General features: G+C 41.4%; 1 protein-coding gene across 1 annotated transcript; it reads left to right on the top strand.

The window, feature by feature from the left end:
• The first annotated feature begins 2,595 nt into the window (after positions 1–2,595).
• Positions 2,596–25,477, top strand: mc5rb (melanocortin 5b receptor). The gene is made up of 2 exons (XM_048153788.1): positions 2,596–3,234; positions 23,461–25,477. The coding sequence occupies exon 2, from the start codon at positions 23,535–23,537 to the stop codon at positions 24,534–24,536; it is 1,002 nt and encodes a 333-aa protein (XP_048009745.1). The 5' UTR covers positions 2,596–3,234; positions 23,461–23,534; the 3' UTR covers positions 24,537–25,477.
• The last annotated feature ends 1,365 nt before the right edge of the window (positions 25,478–26,842 follow it).

Genomic DNA, 26,842 nt, shown 5'->3' with positions numbered 1-26,842 from the left:
AGCATTGAGATCTTGTAACTGAACAAATGAAAATTTGACTGACTGACAATGAAAACTGACCATCATTGAAATCTCGTAAAGGAACAAAACCAACCGTCACTGAAATACCATAACGAAAAGAAACTGACCGTTGAAATCTCGTAACTGAACAAAACTGACCATCACTGAAATCTTGTAATTAAACAAAACCGAAAGTCTGATTTGTTTTCAATTCAATCGTCATTGAAATCTCATAACGGAACCAAACCGACTGTCATTGAGATCTAGTAACTGAACAAAACTGAACATCATTGAACAGACCGAAGAATCTCAACAAAGGTGACAATCAATAGTGTCATGCCGCAATGCATTCTGGGAACAATAGTACAAAACTCCCAGCATGCATCACAGCATGAATAAATTATGATGCTGAATTGTCCTATTATTTTCTTTAATTCTAACTATTTGCTTTTATTTTTGCTATGGTTTTTGTTCTGTCTTTTAGTAGCTTTTTGTGATGTTCAGAATTGATCTGATTGTCTGAATATTTTGTTGTCACCATTGTTAAGATTCATACACTGATTGCTCATATCTGTATTTGTTTTCTTCTGTGTTTGTTTTCTTGTTTTCTTTTTTCTGTTCATGTTTTTTTTCCCCCCTCTTCTCAATCTTCTAAAATTTCTGCACATTGTGATCACATGTTGCAATATAATAGGTTTCAGGCTACTTCACAATGTTTATAGAATTATTGATAGCCAAAAATCATCATCTGACTGAGGGAGACATACAAAATGTGCAGGGCTGGGGGTCCTCCAGGACAGGTGTGGGAACCACTGGCTTAGATGATTCTATAAATAATAAAAGTTATTGTGGCTCATATAAGGTCCAGGGGCCCGTTTCAATAAGGAGGTTCAACCAACTCTGAGTTAAAACTTGAAATCTGAGTTGACTTACTCTGAGATGGGAAACTCTGAGTTTTTGGTTTCAGAACAGCTGAATTGAGTTAGTTCAATCAACTCTGAGTAGGTTGACTCTGAGTTAAGCATGTGCACCACGACTATGAAAAGCCATGATCAATGGAGCTCTGATGTTACGATTCACCATGGCAACAGCACCCGACAAAAAGACGTCTGCATACTTCAGAGTCAATACAAGTTTAATTCTTACGACTGTTATTATATCAGAGGTGAAAACTGGCAGAACGGTAGGTTATTGAACTAATATTCAAAAAAGAAAAAAAAAAGAAAAAAAATATTAATAATTTTCTTACTTTGCAAATTCTTTGCAAAGTGTAAACAGTAATTAGATGTTACTTATACTTTATACTGGCAGATTTGCAACTCAGTATTGTTGTAACAGAGTGTAAATGATTTTATCATTGCTAAACAATCGTTAGGCCACTTTTAGAACATTTTCTTAATTTTTATTGAAAATAAATGCCTTTCTGATGTGTTATGTGATGGGAAAAGGGATCACATAACACATCAGGAAAACTAAATATCTTATATAATTTTAATCCAATAGAAAATCCATCCTGATTTTTTAGATATTTGTACTTGAAATAAGACAAAAAATATTCAGTAAGAAAGGCATTTTTCAGCGTGAATGAATGAATGAATGAGGAATTTAAACATCACTTGTGCTTTAAAAAGGGGAAGAAGACTGAAAAAAACTCTGGGTTTACCGAAGAAAATCTACTCGCAACCAGGTTAGGTTCACAGAGTAAGTTACCATGGTTACTGACGCTGAGTATAAGTTACCTCCCTTTTAGAAACGGGCTTGACTTACCCTGCTTTCTCTGGTTTGACATACCTCCCATTCTGAAACGGAAAACCCAGAGTTTCCCTCATTTCAGGGTTAACACACTCAGAGTTTTCACTTAACCTCCTTTCTGAAATGGGCCCCAGTTCTGGTTTATTTCTTTGCTCTTGGCTGACATGTGGCATTGTTATGGCCTGCTTGTAGCTCAGATCTAGCAAACAGGAGCAGTTTGCCTGTGCAAGTGCTGTCATTCCACGCCACATGTGGCCCAGATCATCATACCACACGTGGCAGATGTAGGCCGGATCTGGGCCAGCACAAAGTTGCTATTTGGGGTAGTATAACCATAATTTTTTAAGCATTTTTATGTAATTGTCTAGTCATACTTCACAGATCTGACCACGAGATTAATTCTTGATTTGCATCAAATTTCCCCTTTGTCATTTTCTTTCTGCTAGGCTGCATCTAATAGGTGTGTTTTGAGTGAGTTATGATGGAAAGGTTCTTGCCCCCTGCAGATGTGGAATACAGCTCTGATATGTAGCCTACCAGTGGGACGCACTTAAAAAGAATTTCTCATCTGAATACAATGTAGTTGCCATTAATATTCCTGATATGTATCATCACACCTAACTGTGAATAAAAATAAGGAACCTAAATCAATTGCCATGCCATCTGTTCAAGTTATTTTTTTTACATTATCCAGATGAAAATACAGGCCTAGTCATTGTACTTTTCATGGTAGGTTAATTCCATGTTGGATATTAGTTCTATATCTAATAGTACTTACAATATAAAATTTTGGCCTCTAATGCTTCAAAAATATAATTGGAATTCCAGTCACCTTTTAGTGGAAAGTGCCAATACACAAGGTGTTGGTTTCCATGTTTTTCTTCACGATGAGGGTGCTGCTTCCATCTGCTTTTCACTTTAATCAACTCCTTTGGCTTTCCTTTTCCTGTTTTGAGTTTCAATAAGCTCCACTGAGCTTAAATAATAAGTTCTGGACATCAGCTCAACTTTCTAAGGAGACCGGAAGTACCCAGGTGTTCCGACGTTGCCATTCATCCATACAATACCATCAAACAAATTAACCTCAAATGCCGGTGTTTGTCTTCAAATTGTCAACATCCTGTATTGAATAATGAAAACGAACATAGTGATTGTACATGTATTATTCGAACAGGCAATGTTTCCCTGTTGTATGCCCATGCGTCAGGTCAGTCAATATTACATAAGCTGATTTATTTTGGTAGTGTATTTTTGGCAGCACTGACATGATGACTATGGAATATCGCTTAGGTCAAGATTTAAGATGCTCGGTACTGCAATCAGCATCACTGCCCGGGATGGAGCACGACTATGCGCGGGGGTGGAGCGCGCGATGTGCTATATGAGCGCGAGCTGAGAGATTCTACAGCAGTCATAACACAGCTCTTGCCTTAGATCATTCTCTAAACACGCAATAAACCACTTCCGGCAACACTTGGCAACGTGAGTAAATTTTCTTTTTCTTCTACTTCTTTTTTTATTAGTATCATATCTACTAATTCTATTAAACTAGCCTTTTTAGTCATTATTTTATCGTTCCATTTATTGTTTATTTATTTATTTTTACATCGAACATTATATTTTTGTTGTTGTAGGCTGGCTACATTGTGTTGTTATATATAGATTTTTATGTTTTGCTTCATTTTTACCCCACATATGTCATTTCTTGCATAATTTTTTCATCTCAGCAGCAGTTAAAAAGACTACAGCGTGCTGCAAGTGTGATTTGGGTGTTATTATCAGTCTTAGAAATTCGTGCAGTCTGTCAACTTGCCTTGCCTTAATTGAATGTATAATAGATAGCTGAATACTTTTGTTGCACACAAATTCTGTGCAAATCATTCTGAAATGTCATGAAATTGTCCTGAGTTTATTTCTGAGGTGTAACTATGGAGGTATTCGAGCTTCACACCTTCTTGTGAGAATTATGTCAGGGGGCCACATCAGATTGTGATTTATAACACCACTTAAATCCTTGTCAAAATGTAACCCACCATGGGGCAACTTTTTATAATCCAAATCCGCTGTCAAAGAGCATTAGGAGCGTTTGAATGCTATTCAGACATGTCTGACAAATATACTCAGTAAGTGTGCTTTATTGAATACAGAGGCAGGCCATCTCCTGAATATTGATGTTCTGTCACAGGGCATGTGAGTAATGTCTTTGAATCTAGTAAAGGTCAAGACAGTCTTGGCCCCTCTAAATTACTGTTAAATTGACAAAAAAATGTGTATAATTAATATATTAATATTAATATATGTATAAAGTTAAATTTAATTGAATGTGTGTTTCTGTGTGGGTGTATGATGTTTGCATTTTTCCTATCTTTATAAATATGCTCTCTTTCTGAAGGATGAGTGCTGCTTACATTGAGTCAGTTTTTCATAACAAGCTCCACGCAGGATATAGCCTTCTGACCTAATGTTCAGTGTCACTTCTGCCAACCTGAAATAGAGACATCTATAGGGTCAGAGATGTTTGAGAGATATGTGATTTTTTAGAGCAGTTACTAACATGGAAGGGCGCAATAATCAATGAACATCTATCAGAGAATGAAACGACAAGCGTCTTTAGTACCACCAAAGCACTTTAAAATCAATATGTCATTTGTAAGACTGTTGGGGATCTGCTTTAATTCACCCACTGTTTTGAGTCCAATTAGCTGTGATTTCATGGATTAAAAAGATGAAAAACAACATCTATTCAGAGGAGATTAAAAGAAGATTCATTTTAAGAAGAGGATTTTAATGAGAAGACATGACAAGATGCTCAGAACAAAACACTAAGAAACAGTTCAGTAGCTTATGATTGTAAAAAAAAAAGTCTAATTAAGAAACACAGGACACCCTGATGAAGGCTTATTAGCCGCAATGTGTCCGTATGCAGTTGTATTTGATTGTTTTTAAAAAATTATAAAGCCATGAGTAAAGGCTTTTTACATTTTCTCAATCCTCGAGTGTCTTGAACTAATATGTTTCTTAACGAGTTGAACTATCCCTTAACTTTACCCCAGTAGCGCTCTTTGAATTTCTTGTTTAAAAAAACAAAAATCTTAATCTTATTCATTTTATTGCTGAATTAAATTTCCGTTTGGTTCACTTTTTACAAACAAGCATAACCTTCCTGCATAAACTGCTGTGAATGGATCATCAGGTGGGCTGAACGTGGGATGTCTTTATGTCTGTTTTAGTGTTTCTCTAACATTTCATCATATTCAGGTGTTTCTTTGTGGTGTCTTCCTGATAGAGCATGGTCTACCTCTCTTACTGCACGTTCTGAATAGGTCTTGCAGACTCAATATTCTATAAAGATCTAACAATCTAATCATTTTCCTTGACCAAACACGATCTCTTTCAGTTATCATCCATTGGAAATCCCTGTAATATTATATTGATTGTGCCTCACAGAGATTGTTTGATCAAGAATTTTTTTTAGAGACTCATCAAATGGCTGTTTGAAAAAAATTCTATAAATAAGGCCACAAACAAATTTCACATTTAAACAGCTGACATTTGATATCCCAAATACAAAACCATTTATTTTTGAGGCAAACATCAGGAAAGCTTCAGGGATACAGAGAGATTTTAAAGCAAGATCGAATGGTGTCATTATGAGCTAAGTATGTTTCCTCACTCAGTAGGCAATTGGAATTCATGTATTAGTACATTAAATGCATGACCAGTCTTGCAGGTTGAATGCTCTGTTACAATTAGGCTCTTACCCAGATAAAATCTGCTAAATTAATGTGAGAACCCCCTGAGCAGGAGCCATAGGCTGCCATAAGCCTTAAAGGTCCCGTTTTTCGTGTTTTTTTTGAAGCTTTGATTGTGTTTATAGTGTGCAATATAACATGTGTTCATGTTTCGCGTGTAAAAAAAACCAGTATTTTTCACATAATTTACTTATCTGTATACCGCTGTTTCCACTGTCATAAAAACGGGCTGATGACTTCCTTGTTCTATGAAGTCCCTCCTTCAGAAATACGTAACGAGTTCTGATTGTGCCAGCGGTTCCTGTGTTGTGATTCGACAGCAGCTTAGCGAACCTTGCCCGGAAAGGTCAGGCCTCTTACCATAATGTGGAGATGCATGCGCTCAGTGTTATTGTAAACATGTCTTTAATTTTACCCTATCAATTTGAGCCGGAATTAGACCCGGTGATTGGACTGCGGGATGAAAATAACAGCATTTCGACGACATGGCAACAAACAAACTCTACAAACGCAACTCTTGTGTATTCCTGTGGGCGCAGGTTAGTCAAAAAACTGTTTTAGTGATGTCATTAAAGAAGGAAGTAGAGGGATGTAGTCCAAACTGGCCGTTCGATGTAGGCGACTTCTGTTAAATAAAATATCTCGCTTGGCATTGAACTTTGAGCTTTAAAATTTTACAGATTTTATTTATACTCTAACAACAACATTACACACTAACTAAAGTTTGAAACATGGGATCACGAAGAACGGGACCTTTAAATGGTAAAGACAGCAAATGCATTAATGGGAAGGATGTCTGCATATTTCATCCACGTCAGTGCAGCAGGACACATTCATAGTGTTCTTGACTCCATGGTGACCTCCATTGTAGTACCTCTAGTCATGTAAGTGCAAAGAGACACACAGCAGTAATTGGCCTGATCCAACATATCTGAGGGATTTCCAGGTTCCCTAGGAAGGTCTTAATGTTTCCTTTTCCCAATGTTTAGAGCAGACATTGCTGTCAATAAAGGTGCTGCATGTTCAAACTGTATTGTGTATTTTAAGCATAATGTGCCACACAATTCTGACTTTATTTCTCTCTTTTTCTTGCAATTCTGAGAAGAAAAAAAAAAATCAGAAGAGCAGAATGTTAATTCAAATTTGCAAGAAATAAAGTCATTGTGTGTTATAAACTCGCAATTCTGAAAAGGATAGTACAATTTACAAAATATAACTAATTGCAAGAAATAAAGTGTCACAGAGACGAACTCCGTGATTCCCTCCTCTGGCCATCAGAGGGCACCATCACCAGAATACTGACACTCACACATTCACTCACATGCACTACATTTCCCTTAAACCCTGTACCTTGGCGCTAATCGTCACATCCAGCTGCCACACATCATCTGGACTATTTAAACCACTGGACTATCAGAAATGCATGGTGTGCATTTCTGAGCGTTTACTATTCTGATTGTCTGTCTGTTATTGACCCGGTTTGTTCCCCGTTTACGATTCTCTGCTGCCTGCCCTTGGACTGTTTATTGTTTATTGGACTTATGATTGATATCTGCCTGCACTGATCTTCTGCCTGTATTACGACCACGATTCTGCCTGTTCCCTGCTATACCTGTTTGCCTTTGTTTGACCTCTGCCTGTTTGACCACGAACTCTGTAAATAAAAGCCTGCTTATGGATCCCACTTCGTGTGACGACTCGTTACAGAAGACCTCGCCTTAACAAGATCCAGCGGCTTTTTCTCATCTGTGTGCTACGATGTCAGCTCAGGCCAGCCAACTCGCCACCCATCAGCACCAGTTGAATTGACTCACCTCTCTCACAGAGGAGCTGGTGAAAGCCTTGCAGAATCTCCACACCACCGTTCCCAGGGCGCCACCACCACCTGCTGCGGCCACCATAACACACGCGGCAGAGACGCCGTCTCAGGGGATTCCCCGCCTGTCGCTTCCCGAGAAGTTCGACGGTGATCCAACTAAATGTAAGGGATTTATATTGCAATGCTTATCAATCAATAACCCGCTTTCTACAGCACTGAGGCTGGAAAGATCGCTTTTGTCTGTTCACTGTTTACTGGTAAAGCTTTGGAATGGATTACGGCAGTATGGAGAGAGGATAGATCTGCTTTTCCCTCATTTGAAGCATTCATGCAAAGGTTCCGAGAGGTTTTCGATCACCCCAGTGAGGGTAAAGGGGCAGGTAACGTCTTATGGAACTTACCCAGGGGAAGAAGACGACAGCTGAATATGCACTCGCTTTTCGCACGCTCGCTGCACAGACCAACTGGGTGAGTGATACACTAAAAGTACTGTTTCGCAGAGGCTTGTCTCATGAACTCACTTGCCGTGATGAAGGCAGGGACCTGGATCAGTTTATCGAGTTGGCAATTCAGATTGATAACCTCATTCGATCCAGAAAATCCAGTCATCACCGCAGCTTTCGGTCTTCACCTCCCACTGCTGTTGATAAGCCCGAACCCATGCAGGTGAACTCCTACCATCTCTCTGAAGAGGAAAGGAACCGAAAAATTATATAACGTCTCTGTTTATACTGTGGTCACCCCGGTCATATGAGAAATGCCTGTCCTGCCCGTCCCAGTCCTGAAAAACTGAGGCCGGTGAGTGCTATTAATCAGAAGCCTGATCCAGACATGTGTGTGACTGTACCCATTACTCTCACAGTTAATGATCAGCAAATTACAACCACTGCATTACTGGTTCTGCGGGTAACTTCATGTCCCAGGGTTTTGCTCAACTCTGAATGCTCTTCCTCTCTGACAGTGGAGACGATAGACGGTCGTCCACTAGGCACCGGCCGTATCACAGCTCTCACCCAACAACTCAGCATGAAGACAGGCGTGCTACACACTGAGACCATCCAGTTCTACATCCTACCCACATCTACAATATCTGTCATCTTGGGGCTACCCTGGCTGCGCAGTCATAACTCATAGATCTCCTGGAGAGAAGGTCAAATCACACACTTGAGCGAAGCATGTCACCTCAGTTGCTTATCTCACCTGTCTCCTCTCACTGTCAGAGCCGTCCAGACTGCTGAACTTCCTCCCGCTGTTACCAATCTACCCGCTGAGTACAGGGATCTGGCTGTGGCCTTCAGCAAGGTGCGTGCTTCACAACTTCCACCACATCGACCATATGACTGCACTATTTATCTCATTCCAGACTCAATGCCACCCAAGGGCCGCATCTTCCCACTTTCCCAAACCGAGTCAGAGGCTATGAAGAATTACATTGAGGAGGAACTGGTGAAAGGTTTAATCCATCCTTCCACGTCTCCCGCTTCTGCTGGTTTCTTCTTCATGCACAAGAAGGATGGTGGTCTACAGCCCTGCATCTATTATCGCGGTTTAAATGACATCACCATTAAATGACCTCAGATACCCACTACCTTTGGTACCCCGCAGCTCCAGAACAACTATGCACAGCCAAGTACTACACAAAGCTCGATCTCCGCTGTGCTTATAACCTCATCCGCATACGAGAGGGAGATGAGTGGAAGACTGCTTTCTCTACTGCTACAGGGCACTATGAATATCTTGTTATGCCGTTCGGGCTAGTCAACAGTCCGTCTGTCTTTCAAGCCTTCATAAATGACATCTTCAGAGACATGTTGAACAAGTTTGTAATCATCTACATCGATGATATACTGATCTACCCCTGACACCCTCGAAGAACACATCCAGCAGGTCCGAACCGTTCTCCTACGACTCATCAAACATCAGCTATATGCCAAAGCTGAGAAGTGTGAATTTCACCAAACTTCCACCGCCTTCCTGGGGAACATCATCAGCCCAGAGTGGATCGCCATGGATGAGAAGAAGGTAACTACTGTTCTCAACTGGCCTCAACCCACAACTCTCAAAGAGCTACAGTGATTCCTGGGCTTCTCTAACTTCTATCGATGCTTTATCAGAGACTTCAGCACAATAGCCAGTCCATTGACATGCATGGTAAAGAAGGGGCATCACCGTCTCGCTTGGTCACCTTCAGCCGTCCAAGCCTTCCAATTGCTGAAGGAACGCTTCACTACAGCCCCCACATTACATCATCTAGATCCAGATATCCCGTTCGTGGTCGAGGTGGATGCCTCCAATTTGGCCCTCGGGGCCATCCTGTCACAAAGTCGAGGTAACTGTATCCATGTGCTTATCACTCCCGAAAGCTTAACGCAGCAGAGAAGAATTACGATGTGGGTGATCGTGAGTTACTGGCTATAAGGGCAGCCTTTGAAGAATGGCATCACTGGCTGGAGGGAGCCACGCATCCTTTCGTTCTGCTCACGGACCACAAGAACCTTGAATATCTCAGAACTGCCAAGAGACTTAACCCCAGACAAGCTCGCTGGTCACTATTCTTCTCTCATTTCAACTTCACTGTAAACTACCGCCCCGGTTCAAAGAATACAACAGCTGACGCCCTCTCCAGGCAGTATGAAGGAGAACAAGTGGATCGACAACCCGAAACCATCATCACATCAACACTTGTGGTCGCTCCCATCCAATGGGATATTATTACTGAATTAGAACAGGCAAACGCTCAAGTTGAAGTTCCTCCTGAGTGTCCACCTGAGAAAATCTTTGTCATGAACTCCACAGAACCGGTTCTGGTGGCCAACCCTGATCAAAGATACCACCCAATTCATCAAACAATGCCAGATCTGCAATATGCACAAACCCTCACATCAAATTCCCGCTGGTCTTCTACAACCCCTACCTCTGCCTCAGCGCCAAGGTCCCACATAGCCATAGACTTCATCACCGACCTTCCACTGTCCAACAACTTCACAACCATACTTACCGTCATCGACCGTTTCTCCAAAGCCTGCTGCCTCATCGCTCTGTCCAAGCGACCGACCACCATGCAAACTGGGTATTTCGGATTTACGGACTCCCGGAGGATATAGTCTCTGACCGGGGACCTCAGTTCACTTCTCGCCTCTGGTCTTCCTTCTGCCAAGCCCTTAATATCAACGTCAGCCTCACTTTCGGGTACCATCCACAGTCCAATGGTCACGCTTCCTTCGTTCCTACTGCAGCCAACATGAAAATGACTGGGCCTGTAGCGAAAATTAACTCAAAGGGGAAATATTAATAATTATTCATAACTCATTATGATTATTAATTATGATTAATTATGAATATGCAAATCTGTTAATCAGATTAACTGGACGTAGCTACATTAAAATTAACATTACAATCAGTTAACCTGTTCGTCCAGTGAACGCTCAGTGTTGATTGTTTATTAATTCTAAGAAATGTCAATTTCCAAGTTATGGAAAAATAATATTTCTTATTGTACTGTACTACTCACGTAGTCCGGATCTATCACTTAAGAGGCAATTCATTAGCAGACGGAGTCAGAACCAAACGTGTATTGTGCACAATCTTTATTAACTAACTCACAAACACATAACTAAACTAACAAACACATAACATAACATACATAAAGGGTCACACGCACACACACACACACGCAAGTCAGAATGAGTAATGATAGTGTTGAACCGGAAGAGATGCTGTTACTAGAGCTACATGAAATGTCAAAGGCAATCTGGAAAGGACTCATCAGTTTCTTTTAGCAATAGCAAAGGTAAAGTCTTTACAAATCAATACTAAATCGCTGTTTAGCATTAAAATGTACGATACTTGCAAGATGCCTTTAGGCTGAAGAGCGTCGGATCTGCAGGTTGAGGATAACTCTTGAAGTTATCATCTGAAGTTGTTGCCAGTCTGTTGGGTGATGAGCACATGGCTGGGTGTTGTAGGCCAGGGGCCTACCAGCCTTGCGGCGGGGCCTAGAGAGGCCGGCCGCAAGGAGATTTGTTCGGTCCAGAAGCAAGGAAGAAGAAGAGCGGGAGTGGCACTGTTCGCTGGTTTTTAACCTCTGGTCAAAGTCACACCTCTCAGTTGTTGACCGGACCAATGACGATGTTGTAATTCTGGGTGGCAACACCCCTCCTGTCAGGGCTTTTACAACCCAGAAAGATTAACAAGCTGAGTTCTTGAATCAGAACTATTAAATATTCTTTTAATACTGATGTGTTGCACAGGTATGGATGTACCGCATACACAAACATTTAAATCTTCCCGCTACGAACGTATTAGACACTAAACATGGCATGATTGAAGTTACCGTGCAGGTCATAACATTTAACAATCATCAAACATGTAAATACAATGAGTACAATACAACATCAGTAATAATGGATACCATTTCCTTGAGAAGGAATCATTTATAGCACAGTCTGTCTATACATTAATGCCATAGAGTCTGTGTTCTGTGTGGAAAATGCAGGGAAGATGCAGATTTTCTGTGTCTCTACTCTGTTCTCCATGCGGCAACCACATTCCTCAGCGCAATAAACTTGTAACTGAAAACCTTCCCGGGGATGGGGACAGACTCCAGAGTGAGCTTAAAACTATTGGTTAACTAACCAATAATTGTGTCTGATTTGCCTCAGTCATTACATAATTCCCCCCCTTTCGCTCGTTGTTGTCTCTCTTATGACAACAGTGAGCGACGTTGAAGGTGCCGGAAGATCAGACACATCACTGGCACACAAGGCTGGAAGGCTGTGATGGGCCCTGGTTGTGTGTGTCTCCTGGAGTGGTGGTCGTTTCATGGCGGTTGATGCAGACAGTCTGTAAACTCAGGTCTCTGAGCTGGTGCTGCAGGAATCAAAGCATCCAGTGCCTTGACAGTGTGTCACCTGTCAGTTAGTGTTGGTACCGTTAATGCGGGCAAGATGTTTGCTGGTGGCAAGGTTCAGGTCTCTGAGCTTGCTCAGCAGGTGTTGAAGTAGCAGGTGCCTTGACAGTGTCACCTGTCGTCTGGACGCCTGTGAAGCAGGTGGTTGTAGAAGGAGGTTACAGGAGTTGTAGTGTGAAGAGGGTTTCAGACTCACCTAGGTCTGATGGCAGAGGAGCAACCGGTGATTGTAGCCTCTGCTCTCAGTCAGAAGCAGCCTGAAGTTTGCAGTGTCACTCTGCTCTTGTGGCGTGGCTGGCTTGAGCAAGTCTGAGTGGTCTTGTGTGAGTGGTCAGAAGCTTGTGCTTCTGAGTACTTCTCAAGTAAGTACTGTTCAAGGGGCTCCTTACTAGCGTTAGAAGCTCCTGCAGGTTCGATGCAGGCATGTTCAGTCGCCCTTGTGCTACCTGACGTTGGAGATCATGCGGTGTCTGCAGGAAGAGGATGTTTCCATCCATGGCTTCTCCCTGTAGTAGGTCTGGTGCCTGGGTCTGTCTGAATTAATCCTTCTCCTTCTGTAGCTTTAGAGGATTTCAGGCAATTAGCTGATAAGGTGTCAAGCAGAAGGCTTTGGCTCCCCCCTCTGTACCTCTGTGCTTGGCTGGGGGAGGTTCTTCTGCTGCAGGCAAGAGAGTCTTAGTTCTCTTTGGGCCATGTCAAGTTCATCTTTGGTGTTGTCCAGCTGCTGGGTCAGAGCTTCAGTCCCAGATCTGGACACATCCAGAGGACGTTCACAGGTCCTGATTGTGTCATCTTTGACCTAGAGTTCAGAATTTGCTATTTTTAACAGTGACTATTTGTGAAAGAGTTCTTTTACCACGTCTTCTCTGGCTGCCTTTTCCAGCTGCTCTCATTGCGGAGCAGCCGTCAGAGCCGTTTGCAGTTTGTGGCTTTCTTCTGTGTCTCTATTCTGTCAGGGTCCTTGTGTCTGTCCCGAGCCTCCATCTCTAGCTGGTCTATGTGGCTTTTAGCATGCATCAGCTCCTTGTGAGTCTCTGTGATCTGGAGTTTGAGGTTGTTCACCTCCTGTTTCAAAACAGTGAGGATGTGGGCCAGGAAGAAGTTGACTTCAGTCAGATCATTGTGACCATACCTCTGGTTTGAGTCATCTGCCTTTACTTCTCTTCCATCTTTGTCCAGTTGCTTTTGGCTCTGCGGTTAGTTAGGCTGAGCATCTGCAACATTTAGGCACGCTTGTGGTGAGAGTAAGGGCAAGAGACTACTGCAAGATCAAACAGAATTTAGGGCTAAAGGCACAGTGAGCAGCCAGGTGTATAAAATACAGCTAGGTTTAACAAATGACTTAAGATGGTTCTTGTGGTCAAATTATTTCTTAGTATTTCTTTCTGATGGCTCACGACAGGCTTGACCTCCTGAACAAATAGGAAAGAAAAAGGGAGAGGAAGAGGAGAGCTTTCCTATTAGATTCTGCTTATTAGTGGTGCTCAAAATTATGCCCTAGTAATTGTTCAGATTACTTTGTAGCTGGCTCGTAAAATTGAAGCAACTGTTGTAAATAAACAAAATCAAGAAGGAGAGTATGTCTAGTTGCTTGTGGTTATATTGGGAAATTAAACCACACAAGAAAAAAAGGAAGATGTAAGTAAATCACAAAGATGAAAGAAATAATACTAGTAAAAATTAATAGCTGACTGCTATTATAATTAAAATCAATAAAAAGATTTAAAGAAGTGACTAAAACAGCAGAATGGGTTTAGATCAGTTCACACTGCACACACACAAGCTGTAGTTAAAGGCTTCACATAAATGATGCTAACCGCTAACTGTAGAAGCTATTAGTTAGCTTAGCCTGAGCGGAAGGGTTGCTAGGTGGGGTTAGCTTAGCCACCTAGCCTGGTTTGTTTACACCATGGCATCACAAGGTGATGAGTTAGCACTTCCTGTGACAAGTCGTTGTCATGGGAACCAATGCACACCACAGCAATTCAAACAGTTCATGAAGACGGTCTGCTCATTTCAAACTAGTTACGTACAGAGTTAAAATGTGACGCTTATACTTTCAGATTTTCAAAAACTTGATATTACATTTAGTAAAATGCAAATATGTTTTGGCATTTGCAAATTTTACTCATGTAAACTCTTCTCTCTACTTTAAACAACGTCTTGTACTTGTTTAAAGGGTAATTACACAGTTTGCTGTAAGTCCAAGCTTGTTTAAGCATATATAGTTAAGTCCGTCTTGTGCAGGTATACTGATATTCCTTTCAGCGAGTGAAACACAGTTTTGGTCAAGAGGTAGCTATGCTTGTAGATGCAGCCAAAGTTTAGATGAATGACATCAATCTTAACTATAAAAGGGGAGCATTACCCAAATCTACATTTATATAACGCTGTACTGAGATTCATTCATCAGAAACAGGTTAAGCAATACTGCAATTGGTATTTCTCCAACCAAAGCAGAATAATCAATTCTGGTACAGTTTACATGCCGCTGAGTTGAGATTCCTTCGTCAACACAGGCTTACGCTCTAATACTGAGATTAGGATTTCTTCGCTAAAATCAGATTAACTTTACACTGATACCATTTGAACATATGCTAAAATGTCTTAAGACTCTTTCTGTTACGGCAGAGGTGTCACTTCAAGCTATAGTTTTATCTGCATCTAACAAGCCAGCACCATCGATCTACATGCGAATCAAACGTTGTCAAACGTCATGTCGGAATTATCAATTATTAAACACACTTTTAGTTGGACGATGGTTTAAGCGAGTGGCGTTAGGCCATGCTGGCTTAACCGGCTCAATCTAGTGTCATATTTCAAAATAGCTCGTCGTGGATAGTCATGAGCATTTGAGATTTACACATTCACACAAGGTTTCCTTCCACTCCTACTGCAGACTCCTGCATTTCTGCGAACACACATTTTCATCTACTTTAAAAGCTTTATGCCCTATGCTGCCTAGGAACCTTTGTAGAAGCTATGGGTAAAGCACTGCGTTGGCAGTTCAAAGTCATTGGGGTCTTGAGAACCCCCTGCTGAGGGGCCTTGTGTGTTACAGGCCTTCTGTGTCAGGTCACATGAGTGGCACTGTGTGAGGGCAGGTGTGCTGTCCAAAGGGGTGACTAGCTGTTGTAGGAGGCAAAGGTCCTGTTGGTGTCCTCCATTCATTCCAGGTTTGTCTGAGTCGGTGGCAGTAACCTTGGGACTTTCAGATCTGCCCTGCTTGGTGTCGGGGCAGCACTCAATCTGCATTCAGGCTTCTGGGTCTGAGAAATCCTTTATGCAGACTGGCTTCAGCTGCTGATAGTCTAATTGGAGTTTTTCTGGCTGTTAAGTCAAAACTCATAGTGAATCTGGTGGGGTGTGATCTGGAACAGAGAGCCTGTCTTGGTGGATCACACCAGTCAGGGACTTTGGAACAAAAGGGGATGTCTATTATGTTGGCATTGGTGCTGTGGTCTCCTAAGCTGCAGGCTCTGGCCCCTCCCCCCTTTGTGAAGGGTTGGGGGAGCTCTCGCTGCTGCTGCTGCAAAGTCCATCAGGTTGCAAGTTCCTTGTGTGGTCCATTCGTAGTTGTTCGGGCTATTTCAGTTCTTTTCGGACCACAATGTGTTTGTTTCTCACGCTGCTGAATTGTGGAGTCAGTCTTTGACTTTCAGTTCTGCATGCGGGTGGCCTTCAAGGGCCTTAGCTTTAGTGTCTCTTTAAATTCAAACCTTACGTTCCTTACGTTCTTTAACTGGCAAAGTTCAACAGCTGTCAGAGCCTCCTGAGGACTGGTGACCTCCCTCAATTGCTCTGCTCTGTCATGGTTCTTGCATCTGTCCTGTGCCTTCTCATGCTGAGTGGGTTGGTTCTCTGTGGAACTCAGTGACTTGCAGCGTTCGTTCAATTACCTCCTGTTGGAAGCCCGTATGAGCATGGGCTAAGGAGAAATTGAAGCTCCTTTTGGCTCAGGTCAGGTGTCAAGTGTCTGCTGGTGCTGCCGATCTCGCTGTCCCTTACTCTGCTGTTGCAGGGCTGGATGTACTGGGCAGACAGGCACACTTATGGGGACATGAGAGAAAGGGATAGCACAGGCAAATGCAAGTTCGTACAGCTATGTGGGCCATATAGGAAGTGGCTAGCTGAAGTGGGGAAGCCAGCATGAGACTAAGGTGTTTAACTATCTTGGATGACAGCTGTAAGCTGTGTTGACTGATGACGGGGCTGGTACACGTCATTAAACTATTACTCAGAGTACAGATGATTCCTTTCCAGAAATTATCACCATAAGGTAAATGAATAGAACAAACTGGTAGAGAGAGAGAGAGAAAAAAATGAAATAAGAAAAGGGAAAGGAAGGAAAGAGGTTTTTCACCCATTAGTCTTGCTAGGAGATATGGTTAAGCAGGTGTCACTGGTTCAAGTGATGACCTAATCTCTAGACTAACAGAGAAAGACCAGATGCCTTGAGGTCGAAAGGAGAAGAAACAACGGGAAGAGTTTCTAGTCCTTTCCGGAGCCCCAAGTGCACTGGACGGTGGCCGTACTTCATGTACTCAGCACTAAGGAGTGAGGAGGGGGAGCTGAGAGATAGGTGTTAGCGTAGTAATAACCTATAACTCATTATGCCTCATTAAGGAAACAACAGTTTCTAGAACTACTGTAATCCTATAGAAAAAGGGAAGAGGGTGATAGTAGAATAACACAAAAAAAAAAAAAAAATAAAAAAATAAAAACAGAAGGTCCCTTTAGACCTAGGGAATGTGAATACCCAGGTTGATTTAATTAAATGCTAAGTTTGATTAAATCCAACTTGACCGAACAGAGATATAGAAAGAAAGTGAAGGAAATAAAATGACACGTAGAGGAGGAATGAAGTTGAACAAAATAAAATTAGAATTTCCTAGTAGATTTAGAAATCTAAAAGGAAAGTTAAACAGACAAAATTGATTTAATTAAATTTTCAAATTTAACCAAATTCAACTTGGCTGCATAGGGATAGTCAGGTGAACAAAGTATTAGCATGAAGTAGAGATAGGAAACTAAACAAATTGATTTAATTAAATTTTAAATTTAATTTAAATTCAACTTGACTGAATAGAGGTACTCAGACTTGACAACGTGAGTGACGCCACATACGCACACACACGCACACACACGCACACACATACAAACGGTTTAAACCAGAGATGGGTGCCTTTTGAGGCGTGCCTTGTGAAGCTTTGGAACTCAAATGAATCGTTTGTGTTGCATCAGTGATTCGGAGCGTGTGTCAAACTGCCACAGTCACGTGATTTCAGTAAACGAGGCTTTGTGATGCGTCCTAGCAGTTTCAGAGTGTTTCAATAAGCGCTACAGTTTACTGAAATATCATGTCTTGACAGAAACCTCAGGTTTAAGGATATTAGATGATTCATTGATCACATTTAATTGATAACAACTTAATAATAACCATTTGTGAATGGCTTATTAAAGATGTCTCGTATTCATATATCTCTAGTATTCACTACGCTTACTGTTCTGGCTCGCAAAGGGGCGCTTTGAGCGGTTCGAACAGTGAATCGTTTGTGACGCAATTGATTCATTTGATTCGGAGCTTCACAACGCATTGTGTTCCCATCAGCGGTTCAAATCAAAATCCCTCCTAAAGGGAATCCCAAAGTCTATAAAGTCTTTGGCTTGAATGCTTCACGCTTGCACATGTCTAGGTGCTAGCAGGGTGCTAGCAGCTTTTAGTCGAGGTAAAGGGTTTTAACTCGTAGGGTGTACGCGTAGGGTTTCTATAGAGCTAGATTCGGCTACGCGTGATTCGTTGTTTGCACAACAGTCTGTGATGTGGGTGTGCTGCTATCAGACTTTCAGAGGTGTCTGCTCTACACGCTCTGTTGTCATGCGTTGCCAGGAGACCAATGCCAGCCCGCAACACGATCAGAATGGAGCAGAATTCTAACCGCGTTGCAAGCCCGCATTAAGAACTCCAGTGTGGTCACGCATAACTCACAAATCACAACAGCACATCACTTCACAGACAGTGGTGATTGCTAGTTAGCTACGCTAGAATTTACACCACAGGTTCGTTGCGTGTGTTTCATATGTGCGGTCCCGCGCATGAATATGAATACAGTGACGGAACGAACAGTAAAAAGGCCTTTAATCGGTGACTGGGGAGTCTCGCCCAGAACACCATTACAAACGCTGTAGTGAGATTTCTTCGTCACACAGGTAAATTTATGCTGCTTAATCTGGAATTCCATCATCAGAAAAAGGCTTATGCATTTACAGCTTAAAGTGGGGATTTCTTCGCCCAGATTCAGGTTAGTTTATTTGTTCGTGCTGCTAATCTGAGATTCCATCGTCAGAAAGACTTATGCATTTAAAGCTGAAAGTGGGGGTTTCTACGCCCAAGTTCAGGTTAATTACTTTTGATACCCTTTTGTACGCGCTACTAATCTGCGATTCCGTCGTCAGAAAAGTTTTACGCTCATTTAGCAACTGAAATTATGATTTCTTCGATAATTTCAGGTTAGCTTCTTCATACAATTTAAATATGCATTATAGCATCGAGGAACGTTCTGCCGTTCAAGAGAATGTGCATTGAAGCCCCAGTTTGTGCATGTATAAGATGTTAGCAAAAATTATGCCAAAACACATGATTGATTACTGGTCCATCTGCAAACAATTGCTTAAAATGATGCCCGCATTCTCCACCAAATATGTAGCGAAAATTAACTCAAAGGGGAAATATTAATAATTATTCATAACTCATTATGATTATTAATTATGATTAATTATGAATATGCAAATCCGTTAATCAGATTAACTGGACGTAGCTACATTAAAATTAACATTACAATCAGTTAACCTGTTCGTCCAGTGAACGCTCAGTGTTGATTTTTTATTAATTCTAAGAAATGTCAATTTCCAAGTTATGGAAAAATAATATTTCTTATTGTACTGTACTACTCACGTAGTCCGGATCTATCACTTAAGAGGCAATTCATTAGCAGACGGAGTCAGAACCAAACGTGTATTGTGCACAATCTTTATTAACTAACTCACAAACACATAACTAAACTAACAAACACATAAATAACATACATAAAGGGTCACACGCACACACACACACACGCAAGTCAGAATGAGTAATGATAGTGTTGAACCGGAAGAGATGCTGTTACTAGAGCTACATGAAATGTCAAAGGCAATCTGGAAAGGACTCATCAGTTTCTTTTAGCAATAGCAAAGGTAAAGTCTTTACAAATCAATACTAAATCGCTGTTTAGCATTAAAATGTACGATACTTGCAAGATGCCTTTAGGCTGAAGAGCGTCGGATCTGCAGGTTGAGGATAACTCTTGAAGTTATCATCTGAAGTTGTTGCCAGTCTGTTGGGTGATGAGCACATGGCTGGGTGTTGTAGGCCAGGGGCCTACCAGCCTTGCGGCGGGGCCTAGAGAGGCCGGCCGCAAGGAGATTTGTTCGGTCCAGAAGCAAGGAAGAAGAAGAGCGGGAGTGGCACTGTTCGCTGGTTTTTAACCTCTGGTCAAAGTCACACCTCTCAGTCTCACTGGCTTTTACAACCCAGAAAGATTAACAAGCTGAGTTCTTGAATCAGAACTATTAAATATTCTTTTAATACTGATGTGTTGCACAGGTATGGATGTACCGCATACACAAACATTTAAATCTTCCCGCTACGAACGTATAGACACTAAACATGGCATGATTGAAGTTACCGTGCAGGTCATAACATTTAACAATCATCAAACATGTAAATACAATGAGTACAATACAACATCAGTAATAATGGATACCATTTCCTGAGAAGGAATCATTTATAGCACAGTCTGTCTATACATTAATGCCATAGAGTCTGTGTTCTGTGTGGAAAATGCAGGGAAGATGCAGATTTTCTGTGTCTCTACTCTGTTCTCCATGCGGCAACCACATTCCTCAGCGCAATAAACTTGTAACTGAAAACTTCCCGGGGGATGGGGACAGACTCCAGAGTGAGCTTAAAACTATTGGTTAACTAACCAATAATTGTGTCTGATTTGCCTCAGTCATTACAGCCTGATATCTGATGTGGGCAAAGTATGCACAGAATTCCATCCGCAAAGAGGCCACAGGATTGACTCCATTCCAATGTGTCCTTGGTTTCCAACCACCTCTCTTCCCCTGGTCAGGGGAACCCACTGATGTACCGGCAGTCAACGACTGGATGAACAGGAGTGAAGCCACTTGGAATCGAGTTCATACCCACCTCCAACGTGCTGTCCGCTGTTTCAGAGAACAAGCTGATCGTCACAGTCATCCTGGTCCAGAATACCAGCTTGGTCAGTGGGTGTGGCTGTCAACCCGAGACTTACGTCTCAAACTCCCTTGCAAGAAACTTAGCCCAAGGTACATAGGTCCATTTCAAATAACACGTCAGATTACACCTGTTTCATTCCGTCTTGCCTTACCTAATAATTTCCATATCTCTCCCACATTTCATGTATCACTGCTCAAGCCCGCTGATGGTCCCCGCAAGGAGGGAGAGGAGGTATCCGGTGAGCAGGGCCCATCATGGTGGAAGCGAGGAGGCCTATTGGGTCCGCGAACTGCTGGACTCTAGACGTCGAGGAAGAATGCTCCAGTGTCAGGGCAATTGGGAGTGGTACGGTCCTGAGGAGCGCTGATGGGTCAACGCGGATGATATCCTAGACCCCAACCTTGTGGAAGAGTTCCACCTAAACCACCCAGAGAGACCAGCCCCTCAACCACGTGGGAGACCAGGACATCAGTTGCTTCTTCGCGCCAGGAATCACTCGCGGGGGGCGGGCGCTGTCACAGAGACGAACTCCATGATTCCCTCCTCTGGCCATCAGAGGGCGCCATCACCAGAATACTGACTCTCACACATTCACTCACATGCGCTACATTTCAACAAACCCCGCACCTTGGCGCTAATCGTCACATCCAGCTGCAGCGCATCATCTGGACTATTTAAGCCATTCTCTACCTCCCTATCATTGTGAGGTCTTGTATTGCTACGGTGTGCATTTCTGAGTGTTTACTATTCTGATTGTCTGCCTGTTATTGAGCAAGTTTGTTCCCCGTTAACGATTCTCTGCTGCCTGCCCTTGGACTGTTTATTGTTTATTGGACTTGTGATTGATATCTGCCTGCACTGATCTTCTGCCTGTATTACGACCACGATTCTGCCTGTTCCCTGCTATACCTGTTTGCCTCTGTTTGACCTCTGCCTGTTTGACCATGAACTGTAAATAAAAGCCTGCTTATGGATCCCACTTCGTGTGACGACTCGTTACATAAAGACAGACTGTGAGATAAAAAGTCACAATTATCATCATTTTTTTTTTATTATTTTTAGCTTTTATGGCAGAAATGGGCTTCCAACATTGATGCACTTTCTGCCTGTCAGTCATTTTGTTCATTCACAGCGGGAGCTCATGTGTCAGTAAGTTGGACACTGAGGGCATAAATCATGATAGCTGAACTTGGAATGGTTTTCATTAGGTTGTATAGAGTCCAATGTTCTCAATGAAAATAAAACTTCAAGGCATTTGAAAATAGACATCAAGCTTGTTTTTAGACATTAAGTTGCTAAGGAAATTGCGTAATATACATCAGCCTTTCTAATATTTCTGTTTGCGCTATTGCACCATTTTTAATAAATAAAACTTTAAACTAATCAGTGCCACTCCAGTGCATTCTTGAAGTGAACTTTTTACTGTATGGTGATTAGATTCACTGTTTTGGACTGCTGTCTTGAACAGAACACAAAACAAAGTCCCTTTAAGGCAAGTCATTTCACTTGGCGGCCATCTTTGAAACGGGCAGCTATTTCAGTCATATAAGTACAGCTCCTATCCCTTTGAATGGGTAAACCTCAAATTCTCCAAAGCTATTCACCAAGCTTACGATTAAATTTCATATTTGAAATCTGACAACAACTGTTTCATAAATTTGGTTTCTAAACGCTCAAATCGTGACAAAAAACTGCATTTTTCAGGCTGGACCAGTCAATGTGCATGTGTGCATCTCAGAACACTGACTGTTTCTTTTGCAACCAGAGCTTCTAAAGGCAGCTGCAGTGACACAATAACTTTACCATTAGCATGCAACAGTTGGGTTCCACAAGTAAAAACTAATTTTCATTCATTATCTCCATAGGGAAATTGATTTTGAAAGATAAATTATAAACCTTTAAAAACGGACCTACTGTGAGCTATGAGGTTGTTAACTTCAAATGGTATTTGCCTCTGCTGAAGCTGCCAGCCCACAAAATAATAATGTTTAACAGTGGAATTTTGCGTGAAAAACTACATTACCGGTGATGCTGTACAGAAAATTACAACAGTCAGAGAGTCGAAAAAAGCAACATGCGACAAAACCCATAGCTCTGCCCACTCCCATAAAGCATATAATCGAGGTGTGTCTCTCTATGCTCTCAAAATACTATAATGTTTGTAATTGTATGCACATATTGCAAAAAACTTAATATATATTGTTTTTATATATATAATCAACGTTATTGATTAAATTATTTTGTTCGCAATGCTACGTGACATTGTAGTTTTTTTCTTCACTAAAGCCATTAAGTACATAAGCTTCTACCTTTGTCTTTTTGTCCGATTTTCAAAAAAGTTTAGCTTCAAATAAAAGTTTGTGTTGTGATTCATCTCATAGCCGGTTGGCTTGGTTCATGGCTTATAATGCTTTAATAAAGACTTTTTGAAAATCTGTATGAGGAAAAATGAATGAAAAAAATACTAATTGAACCAGCAACAATGAAAAAGGGGACAGGCACTGTTGCACTCTATTGGCCACTGGCTCTTTTATTTAGAAGGTGGGACTATTCTGCCATATTGCGCGTTGCACTTTCTCCCATTCATAGTAATATGAGTGCACCGTCTTTGTATATCTAAAGTCTTTGGTACAGAATGACTCCTGCAGTGTGCGATACTTAAGAGTTGTTGTAGTAGCGGCAAATGGTGGCACTTCTTGTCCAGTGTGCGAACGAATAAGAAAGAACTGTGTTGTCAATAATTCCTCTGTCAATGAATTACCAATAACTTAATTAAATAATGAAAATCTGAATGAATAAATAAATAAACCAACAAGATTAGTCTTATTCTGCAATTTATCTCTACCATTTACACTTTACTGTAAAACAACAGATGTTGGTTACAATGCTTCTTGACATTTCACACAACAACTCTTTCTTTTTACAGCAAATGTACATGGATGCAGCATCATGTATCTAACATCACCTGTTACCAGACGCTGAGCATCCATTCAGCTGTCCATGCTACATCAGAACATGAACACATCGGAGTGGCCCACGCTTTCTCCAAACGCATCTTTGAGACACATAAACCACAGCGATGAGTCAAGCAGGTCCAAGTCGAGTGCTTCAGCTGCCTGTGAGCAGGTGCATATTGCACCTGAGGTCTTCCTCACACTGGGGCTCATTAGCCTTCTTGAAAACATCCTGGTCATCCTTGCCATCGTGAAGAACAAGAACCTCCACTCACCCATGTACTTCTTCGTCTGCAGCCTAGCAGTGGCCGACATGTTAGTTAGCGTTTCCAACGCATGGGAGACGATAGTCATCCACTTGCTGGCGAACAGGAGTTTGGTGATTGAGGATCACTTCATCCGTCAAATGGATAACGTCTTTGATTCTCTCATCTGTATCTCTGTGGTGGCGTCTATGTTGAGCCTGTTAGCGATCGCGGTGGATCGCTACGTGACTATCTTCTATGCTCTGCGCTACCATAATATAATGACCGTCCGGCGAGCTGGGATTCTCATTGGCAGCATCTGGATCTTCTCCACAAGTTGTGGGATCATCTTCATCATCTACTCCGACACTAAGCCCGTGGTGGTGTGCCTGGTGGCCATGTTCTTTGCCATGCTGCTGATGATGGCGTCACTCTATAGCCACATGTTCCTGCTGGCCCGTTCGCATGTCAAACGCATGGCGGCATTGCCGGGCTATAATGCCAACATCAGGCAGAGAGCTAGCATGAAGGGTGCCGTCACCCTCACCATACTACTGGGAATCTTCATCGTGTGCTGGGCGCCATTTTTTCTCCATCTCATCCTCATGATCTCCTGCCCACGGAACATTTACTGCATCTGCTTCATGTCACACTTTAACATGTACTTGATACTCATCATGTGCAACTCTGTGATCGACCCACTGATCTATGCGCTCAGGAGCCAAGAGATGAGAAAGACCTTTAAAGAGATCCTTTGCTTTGACGGATTACGCAGCCTCTGCAACCTGGTCAGCAAATATTGAACAAGGTTCCTGGAAGAACCTGTCGGGATGGACTGATGGATGAATGGGTGTATAGATAGAAAGATGGATTGTTGCATAATTGCAGTGGGGGAGGGGAAGTGAAGCCTGAACATCTTCATTAGGGACATATACAAGTATTTGTACACATTTTTTCATGGTCCTGTTACATCATGTGACATGTTCTGATGTTGCAGTAGAAGATTCATTTTGTGTTGTTGTAAAATATTGAATTGAAAAGTTCAAAATGTGGCATTCTGTTACATGTACTGTATTTATAATAGTTACATCTTCCTCAGCAGGGGACTGTCATCAGGTCAATGCAGTGATATTTTGTGCACAAAAAAAGTCTAGAATATGTATACGCAGAGCAGAAATGTGTTTGTTTTCAGATAATTTCTTTTTTATGAATAGAAAACAGGACATTAACACAATAATCAGGCATATAACAAACAAAAACATAATCCCCCGGTTTCAGAGGCAAGGCTTAAGCCTAATCCCAGACTAAAAATCTTAAAATATATCAGTGCCATTGTTTTGTCTCAAGATGCACACCAGTAATGTTTTTCTCTAAGAGATGTTTAGAAAAGGTAAATGTCCTAATTGAACTAAGGCCTAATCCTGGCTTAATCTAAGCCCTGTCTGTGAAACCAGGAAAATATAATACATGTATGCAGTTTAGAAATACATAATCATAAACTGTTGAGAATATTTTTGTAGTACATCTGAGAAACCATAAAGATCTCTCACTGAATGTATGCACCTCAGTATTATATTCAATATGCATTAGTATTATAATCAATATGCATGTTCAGAATATTTGTGCTGCACTTCATTTCTTATTTAGAGCAAAGAGTAAAACAGTCTTTATAAGAGTAAATTAACTGAAATTATAATGTTTGTTGTCATGTAAACAGAAAATTATTATGTGTCATTGACTTAAAGGCAGGGTAGGCAAAAAAATGTATAAAAAACTTTTTTTCAAAATTTGTTTAAACTTTATTTATATATCAATACATAATTAAAATGTAAGTACTCTGAAAAAGAAAGTATAAAAATCGAGTGTCTGTAGACCTCTCACGACTGTTTTAAAGACAGCTCATTATTTCCATTCACTCCACCCCCTCCCTTCTGGGCTCCTTCCAAAGCCACGCCCCCAAAACGCATGAACGTGTGACTCCGACCACTGAGCTGGAAGACGCATTATTTACCTGAGACGAGCGGAGAGGAAGGAGCACGGCATGTAGTGACATCATGTCAGAATCACATGTAATAAAAATAACTTTATAATTATGAAGATAAACAAACAAGATGTATTTTAGTACTCACTATCAAGCTAGCATATTGATATTGGTAAAGTTTAAAATATATATTTTTTGATTCGCTAACGAGCTATCTATAAGGCAAAGCTAAAAACAGGTTGCATGATACACGTTTTTCCATTACCATCATTTACACTGTGATGAAGATGAATTTCGTGTAAGATTCATAACATATACGTTGTTCTACAGATCAACAGAGTAACATACACTCAAATATCAACTCACAACTGCATTGCAGACACAAAATAATAACACACACATACAACAAAGTGTGTACGACACACACAGATACAAGATAAAGACATCAGTAAACATAGGTAGAGAATATAAAAACAAAACAAAGGCGAAAAAAAAACGTGCAGGTAAACTTACAGGTGAACATGGTAAAAGAGTTAGACAGAGGGTAAAATTATGCACAATTCAACACTATAGCTATCATTATTTATCGTCTCTACTACGGCTCGCTAAGTAATGTTATGTTAGCTATATTACGCAGCTACGTGTGCTAATGACACATGCTTCATGAAAAAATAAACAAAAAAATATGTATGATCAAAATACAAAAAGAAAGATTTACCTGTCCAGCAGAAATAAAGCCATCAAGGAGTCACTTTTCAGCCCCTTGAGTTCCCTCAGTTCTCGCCATCGCTGGAAAGCCACGCCGATATTAACTCGCGTTTTATTTCTTTGTTTATCCAAAGACTTTTTGTTCATTGCCTTTTCTTGTACTGTTACTGTCTTCCTTTTTTTGCCTGGTTTGCCTTCACTAACTGCATAGGCCGATACTGTGAATTTAGCTTGCTGTTTCTCTGCCATTGTTTTGGTATTCCTAGGATCCATGCCTCTTGGATTCCCCAAATCAAACGTGCGCGCGCAAGTGGGCAGGTCATGTGTGGCAAAAGGGTGGTTGCCATGGTTGCGAGAGAGTGACAGCCGCCTAAGCCAATCCTATGTTTCGTCCCGGATGGAAATAATGAGCTGTGTTTA

Source organism: Megalobrama amblycephala, linkage group LG13 (genome assembly GCF_018812025.1).
Source record: "Megalobrama amblycephala isolate DHTTF-2021 linkage group LG13, ASM1881202v1, whole genome shotgun sequence".
NCBI lineage: Eukaryota > Metazoa > Chordata > Actinopteri > Cypriniformes > Xenocyprididae > Megalobrama > Megalobrama amblycephala.
This window is presented reverse-complemented; position numbering and strand designations above follow the sequence as displayed.

Coding starts and splice junctions, on each gene's coding strand:
- mc5rb (XM_048153788.1), top strand. CDS start 23,535: ATGCTACATCAGAACATGAACACATCGGAGTGGCCCACGCTTTCTCCA.